General features: G+C 31.1%; 2 protein-coding genes across 2 annotated transcripts; one reads left to right on the forward strand and one right to left on the reverse strand.

Moving 5' to 3' along the window:
* Positions 1-1,558: 1,558 nt before the first annotated feature.
* Positions 1,559-3,710, reverse strand: LOC141687529 (transcription factor bHLH18-like). The gene is made up of 5 exons (XM_074492836.1): positions 3,623-3,710; positions 3,451-3,516; positions 2,733-3,251; positions 2,289-2,636; positions 1,559-2,062 (listed from the first exon to the last, which is right to left on the reverse strand). Exons 2-5 carry the CDS (start codon positions 3,484-3,486, stop codon positions 1,985-1,987), a joined length of 981 nt encoding a protein of 326 aa, XP_074348937.1. The 5' UTR covers positions 3,487-3,516; positions 3,623-3,710; the 3' UTR covers positions 1,559-1,984.
* A 2,653-nt stretch (positions 3,711-6,363) lies between these two features.
* LOC141685010 (uncharacterized) lies at positions 6,364-7,168 on the forward strand. The gene is made up of 2 exons (XM_074490137.1): positions 6,364-7,038; positions 7,163-7,168. Exons 1-2 carry the CDS (start codon positions 6,364-6,366, stop codon positions 7,166-7,168), a joined length of 681 nt encoding a protein of 226 aa, XP_074346238.1.
* The last annotated feature ends 823 nt before the right edge of the window (positions 7,169-7,991 follow it).

Consider the following 7,991-nt stretch of genomic DNA (forward strand, 5'->3'; position numbering starts at 1 on the left):
GTTCAATTAATACCTTAATTTACTTGTTAACTAAATGTAGTATACTTCTTAAAATCATATATGAATTCAAGACGTGCAATCGAGGAAAGAAAAGTATAAATCCAAATGCTTAAAAGCATTCGAGGATAATGTAGGTTTATACTTCAATTTATTATAGAATTGGAAATCATATTTTCGTTTAGTTGAAAAGGATCTAGTGTAGGTAGGTTCAATTTGATATAAGCATATTTAAGAAATGTGAAAGATTGCGATCTTCGTTAGGTGTTAAACTCACGTCAAAGTTCACAATTTTGTCCTCTATGCAACATTCCAGAGTACTGGAATCTTTACTAATTACTCATTATTTGTTAGATTATAAATTTTTTTGATAATTTGAGCTAAATTATGCAGATTATTATTCGCAATAACGATGATATCTATACTACATTATGGAAATCGGATTATTAAAAATTTGATAGTCGATTAATTGGTCGATCAATACGATTTTTATATTTTAATTTTGTACATGTCTTTATTTATGTATCTTCGTCCTAGTTTTTTAAATGTAATAATTTTATTCAATATATATCTTTTTTGAAGAATAATAGATTTAATTCAATAATAAAAAGTCATACGACATTTACACAAATGATCGAGTTGAACAAATATAAAATGGATCAAATCGCCGATCTTTATGCAAGTCTTCGTGCAGAGAACATCAAGCGATATGTTGAAAAAGATATATTTACATGTACCTGTTTCATCATAATCCCAACGCGTTTGAGCTATCGATCATAAATGTAACATAGTATAAACCTTCATCACTAAATCAGGTCTAAAGGAGAAAAATAAACACACTCTAAATAAAAAATTCAGATCTGAAAAAATGAAATTTAAAAAGAGATAATCATTTCACCCTCAAATCCAATATGTTCCGCTTTAATTCAAGATGAAAGAAAATCCAAATTCTAACAATTAGATCTAAAAACAAACTAAATACTTAAGAATTCTTCCGTGAAAAGAAAGATTATTGAAAGAAACAAAAGAAATATAATAAATCAACAGATTTTGGGGCTTTCCGTCGGTTTACGGAAGCCCCGTTAGAAGGAGACTGATTTTGCAGAGGAGGCTAGGTTTTTGAAAGATGATTTATTCAATATATATCTATAAAATATTCTTAAAACACAAAATTATCGAAACACAATTTAATCGCGATGAAATACAAACACCAATTTTAATTCAGTAAATTAATTTTGTTGTGGTACAAGTTCATGTGTCGTTCCCGACGCCTTAATATTTTACGGCAATTGATTACATTCCATGGTATCCCGATTTAAGTTCGAGTCCTTCTAGTTTTATTTGTCTAATTTAAATATTTATCACTGATATTGATTAAAATTATTGTTATTCTAATTGTGTAATTTGTTGTAGTGAAAGACTAATAAACTGCTTCTAGTAATACTACAATAAAAGTATGTATGATTATCAATCATGTTAGCTGCATAATTTGCTGACTATCAAATGAATAATTGCATGCCTCAAAGTTCTGAAACTGAAAATAAAACATATGTGATGTATGTAAAAGAAAAATAAAAAGTTACTGCATTGATACTGTGAATTGAACTGTTACAAAGGAAATGAAATGAAGATTACAAAGAGAAAGAGGCCTATCAAGAGACCTCTAAAACAAAGATCCAACACTTTCACTAATACAAAACCTTGCTCTCCATCCACCCAAAAAAACCATTAATCCTCTGATTAAAAAAAAGCTAAGTGAAGCCATAAGGTCACTAACTTTACAAAAGGAGGGTAATTAACACAGTTAACAAGAACTGCGAAAAAAGTTGTATAAAAAACCCTCCTTAAAAAGGAACCTTATAGAAAATATGTATCAAGCTTTGTGGCAGATGGTCTGAGATGGTGGAGAGCTAGGCCTTGAGTATCAGGAACATGGAAAAACAATTATTCGAGAAATCGCAGGAAAATTACTGGCATATATAGGACATTAGGACATTATCTTCTTAAGGGCTACGCGTAAATCCTTTGCTAGATCTTTTGCTGTCATACTGAACTTTTCATCCATCTGCAATTTTGTAAGACATGATTTTATGAGTTCCTGTAATGAAATGAAGTTTTGCGTTGCAAAATTATGTTGAATAACATAAGATCATGTTGAGACATTTCTCTGACACCTTAAGGTTTTAGAGTGACTGGTTACTCAACAAATTAAATGTCAAAAGTGAAAAGATATGTAAAATTTGCAAGTGCAAGTATAAAGATGTAAAGAATTTTTATATTTGTGAAGTTACCTTAGCAATAATGGTTATGTCAAGAGTGGATGTTCCAAAAGTCATGGCAGTGTTATTGATGATCGAGAGTTGGAACTTTTCAATTTCAGCAAGGGTTTTTTCTATGACTCCTTTTCGCTTCTCGCAGTGAATTCTTATAAGGATATCTTTATCTGAAATTCTTACTTCGATTTCTGGTAGTGGCTCTTCAACAGGAGTGCTAGCTGCGTGATTATCTGAGGATGACTTGTTGGCAAAAGCCACTGATTCTGTGGACTTTCTGCGAGTTTGCTCCTCAAGAGTCTTCACTTTGTCTTGAAGTTGTTTCAAGTACTTGATAGCATCTCCTAGAACCGAAGCCTTGTCCATCTGTCATAGGGTACACGAACAATATCAGGATCTTGAGGTGTAATTCACAAACAATAAGAAAAGAATAGATCATAGATTCATAGTAGAAACTAATACCTTCTTTAAGCCTGGAACTAGAGCAGAGAGGGCAATGAACCTTTGGCTAAGCTTTTCGCGCCTCTTCCTCTCAGCCATGATGTGATCCTGAGCTTGAGAAAGTCGAGCATTTGTGCTGATCCGTTTAGCGCCTTGAGAAGATTTCAGCACATAATTCTGATTCTCAAATGAACCCTGGGAGGAGATAACATCAGTACCTAAAGGAGTGGTACTTCTAGAAGACAAGGCCTCTTCTTTAGGTTGTACAATGCCTACTTGATTATTGTAATTGCCATAACTAAACTGTTGTATGTTTGATATCTGATCATTAGTTTCAGAACTCCAACTGTTGGTCTTGAGTTGTTTCATAGGCCTCTCACTGATTGTGAAAGATGTTTCTGACGACGGTCTCATGTCATACATAGGTTGAGCAAAATTGTTATGCAAATTCTCCCCAAATGCAGCTGCTAGCGACACCGCGTTAAGCTCATCATAAGAACTCATTGGCCATGGATTATTGAAAAAAGAATCATCCATTCCCTACAAGTAAAAATTTAGTGTCAGATACACCAACTTCTAGTACTAAACTCTGCATTTTGCTACTATAACATAAAAGCAAAGATGATTACTTGAAAAATTGAGGGGAAAAAACTACAACTTTGCCCTACATTTCAAGAATCTTGAGATATTACAACGAGATAAATAAATGAACCGAACCAAACTGGGCTAGTAAACTTACCAATTCATTAAGGCCAATGATTTGTGAGACTTCCATATCTTCACTCAAGTGTCCCTGATGGATTACCTGAAGATATTCATAAAACAACAATATTATGATCCAAGAAATCACTTATATGACATAAATTTGCAGGTTCCACAAACTTGTGCCTGACAGAGAGTTGAGAACTAACCTTGTGGATTATTTGTTAAGAGCAAAACTCAAGACCAACCCCTCCAAAGTTAGAAGACTTAACCTTAACTTTTATAGACTATAGTCTACTTATAACAACTAATGGTAGTTTTGTACACGGGTATGTGAACTGGCCAAGAAACATTTATTTATTAAAATCTCAACATAAAATCTGTCAAATAATCAAAGTTGGCAGCCTCATATTAATCAAAAATCAAAAAGAAAAAATGCACATTAAAATATTTATGAGCCTGGTAAATACGTACTCACGTAATTTAGATTAGTTATGATTTAGGTGAGTATTAATAATTTTTTAATATAGATACAAGGAGTGGTATTGTTGTAAATATATAATTTATTTAAAAATTTACAACTTTAACATTAAAAATACACTACCGGACTATCGGGTCGATCGAAACGGGTTTAGCAAAAACCCAAATTCAAATCTGAACCTTTATTACAACTCTGTTATTAAAAATATAATATATATATTTAGCAAAAAAATATATATATATATATATATATAATATACGTATATCCTGAGTATGTATTTAGGGTATTTTTCTTCAATATTTATTTATTGCCTAATCATCAAACTTTTTAGACTTTGTCCACCAGTTGAATTTCATGGCTTTCAATGGAAACTCCCTCACCAAAAGTCCCAGCCTGTCCTTTTTGATTTAATTATCAGAAAAAAAATTGTCACTATCAATAAATTTTTCCTGCATATTTAGCGGCAATATGATAGGCTATTAAATGGGAGCCAGTGGGGGCACTTGTATTTAACTTAAGAAATAAATTAAGAGAGATTAATTAATTGTATGTCACTTAATCATTTGAGTTAGGAATTAATGATAATGGTATTTTTAGTTTATTCAAACAGACAAGTTACATCAATTGATATGAATGTCTGATTACGAGACTTCTAAAATCTAACAATGTGGGTTTTTTTTGTTATGTTTTATTAATATTTGAGATTAGAAAATGGATTACTTGAGATTGGGGATTTGATCTTTTTGTTAATGGATTTGGGGGTTGGGATTAACACTTTTTTTGTTTAACCTTCTTGTCTCATTACCATCTTCAATACAACCTTTATTTTTATTATTTATCTTTTAAAATTTAACTTAAAAATAAGAGTACATTAGTGTATGCCGTACTTTACACCAATTTTTAAAATAGTGATCAAATTTTTTAAATTCTTAAAATAGTGGCCAACTTTTTCTTTCTGACTTCCAAAAAAAATGGTTGCCGTCAACTCCCGTTAAGACTTCTCCGTTAACAAATATAACTTAAGCGTAAATTACATAATGAAATTAATTTTTATAATTAATTTTTTGAAACTTAACTTAAAAATAACTACATAAATGTATGAGGTATATATGTAACAAATTGCGTCCCATGTCCCATATTCTAATATTCAGCTGAAACTGCAGTCATAAAGTTCTCGTATATAATTTTTTAAATTCTGTTAAAAAAACTTTTATTCAGATTTTATTTTATTACTCACTCTATTTTTTTTATTTGTCGTTTTGAATGTTACGCACATTTTAATGTGCTTTAACCTGTTAGTTAGAAATATAATTTTAATTTTTTTTTGAATTAAAATTTAAGTTATTTATTTTTTATTTGTAAAAATAAATACAAATAATAATTCTAGCTAGCCCATCAAAATATATTGAAACGTGTGCAAAAGTCAACAGAATTTAAGGCTCCGTTTGGTATTGTTGTTGCAGACAGCTGAATCACCTTTTTACTGAAAATCTGTAAGATAGGTGTTTGGTAAATTCTAAAAACTGTTGTCTGGAAAATCGCTTGTTGTTTGGAAAAGCGCTTGTTGTTTGGAAATACGCTTTTGATCTAAAAACGGTTGTTGGCAAAAGCATGTACCCATGCCTTTGGAAAAAGCTGTTTTCAGCTTTTGGAAGAAATAGCTATTAGTTTCATCATCAAACCTTCTTAAAATAATTATTTTTATATATTATATCTTAAAATATGAATAAATTAAAAAATTTACCAAACAGTTATCTAATTTTCCTGACAGCACTTTTTTCAGCAGCACTTTTTTCCACAACACAGTAATTTTCAACGGTACTCTACAACGGAGCCTAATAACAATAAAGGATTAGCTAAAAAGCTGTTTGTTATTATCATTATTCGAAGAAAAGTTATGAATAAAACGACAAAAGAAAGCATCAAATGTCCCCAACAATTCAGGAATAAAGTCATCGCTCACACGAGGAATAAAGTCAAAGCTGGGAAAATAATGGTAAAGAATGTGGGTGACTCCGTGTGTGTAGGTCACCAGCCAAGCAGCCCATGCGAAGCCCTGTTTCATTCAAAGGAATTTAGGTTGCTACCGTCCATCAAGGTTTGAATGGATGGGCAGGGCCGGCCCTTGAGTAAGGCGTCCAAGGCGGCCGCCTACGGCACCATTGCATACAGGGACACCAAAATATTTCAATAACATATGTATATAGATGTATTTATTTTTTATATTATTATTTATTTATTTTATTTTTTATATTTTAAAATACAAATTTTAATTAGAATACATTAACATATATATGATTGGGGGACATATTAAAATTTTAAAATATATTATTATCTTTGTGATAACTTTATTTTAAAATTAAAATATAATTTACTTTAATTTACTTTAAAAATATAATTAATAAATTTATTTAATAAACAAAACAAAGTAAAAATGTGAAAGGTTTGGAGAAATTGAGTTTTTGGACTATGCGCGTCTATACCCATTACCCCAGATGGCCAGATGCATCGGTTCATCTTAGTAATGTAACTCAAGACTCTATGATAAGGTGTGAAGCTAGAAGTTTAGTTGAAAATGAAATTGAGAGTTTTGAGTTTCTATTTTTTATGTGCATCTGGTTTAACTTGTTAAATATCATTAATGCAGTTAGTAAGTTCTTACAACTTGAAGATATTGATAATGATATTGCATTGTCAAGATTGGAAGAACTTATAAATTTCTTTAATGAGTTTAGAGAAACTGGTTATGACTCTTGTAAGAAGGAGGCAAAAGAGTTAGTTTTGGAGTTGGATGTGGAGCTTGTGTTTTCAGAAAAGCGAAAAATTCGTAGGCTTGTTCATTTTGATGATCTTGGGGTTACTGCAGCTGATGATGATCAGAACTTGAGTGCTGAACAAAAATTCAGAAGGTATTATTTCTTGTATATTGTTGATCAAGGTGCTTTTCAACTCAAAAAACGGTTTAAACAGTTTCAAGATTATAAGAAAAAATTTGGGTTTTTATTTAACCTGAAGAAGCATTTATCTGGTGATGATGAGAGGTTAAAATCTTGTTGCATGAAACTTGAGGGATTTCTTAGACATGATATGCGATATGATATTGTTGGCGCAGAGTTGTTTAACGAGTTACTAGTGTTTCGAATGGTAATACCCGATGAGATAACAAAGGCAATAGATGTGCTTAATTATTTAAGTTCTAGTTCAAGACAAATAAATTATCCAAATGCTTGGAAAGCTTATAGAATCGTTGTGACCATTCCTGTTACAGTGGTAGAGGCAGAAATGACATTTTTTAGATTGAAACTGATCAAATCTTATCTCCGCTCTTCGATGTCTCAAGATAGACTTAATGGATTGGCTTTATTGTCTATTGAAAGTGAGCTGACAAGTTCTCTAGATTATAGCAAAATCATAGAGAGATTCACATCTCAAAAGCCTAGAAAAAAGTTTCAAAATCAATAAAGGTAAATTCATTTTTATAACTTTATTTTGACATTGTTGTGTACTAGTAATGATGATTGTTCTATATTCATGATACTACATCAGTGGCTTGCAGGAGATTATTGCAGGAGGTTGAAAACTTGGATATTTAGCGTACAAGAAATTCATTATATTCACTTGCTACTTTAGATTCAAGTAAGTTTTCTTTTATACAATGAATATATCTTATTGTGATTTTTTGGTTATGAATATGGGGCACCATTTTTGAATCCCGCCTAGGGCACCCAAATACATAGGGTCGGCCCTGTGGATGGGTTATGTTATGTAGAAGTTTGGTACGGGATAACATACTTGGCCTCGTTTGATACTCCCTCCGTCACAAAATGTTGTTCCTATTTTGACTTTTTTACTATTCATGATAAGTGATTGACTACTAATTTACGTCTAATCTATAATATCAAACTCGTCATGAGTAATTTTGATTGGATTCGTATTTATAAATACTTTAATATAATAAAGTTTTTATATTTAATACTAATACGAAATTAAAGATATTACTCCCTCCGTCTCATTTTACATGTCCCTTTCAGAAAAAAATGCATATTAAGAAAAGGGTTAGTTGGATAACATTTTCAACAAAATGCCTCATTAAATGC

This window comes from Apium graveolens, chromosome 9 (genome assembly GCF_009905375.1).
Source record: "Apium graveolens cultivar Ventura chromosome 9, ASM990537v1, whole genome shotgun sequence".
Classification (NCBI taxonomy): domain Eukaryota; kingdom Viridiplantae; phylum Streptophyta; class Magnoliopsida; order Apiales; family Apiaceae; genus Apium; species Apium graveolens.

Excerpts from the sequence above, each read along its gene's own strand:
- LOC141687529 (XM_074492836.1), bottom strand. The coding sequence starts at position 3,486 with ATGGAAGTCTCACAAATCATTGGCCTTAATGAATTG. Across the intron at positions 3,252-3,450 it reads TCATTGGCCTTAATGAATTG|GGAATGGATGATTCTTTTTT; the intron begins GTAAGTTTACTA and ends TTTTACTTGTAG. Across the intron at positions 2,063-2,288 it reads ACATAACCATTATTGCTAAG|ATGGATGAAAAGTTCAGTAT; the intron begins GTAACTTCACAA and ends ACAAAATTGCAG.
- LOC141685010 (XM_074490137.1), top strand. The coding sequence starts at position 6,364 with ATGCGCGTCTATACCCATTACCCCAGATGGCCAGATGCATCGGTTCAT.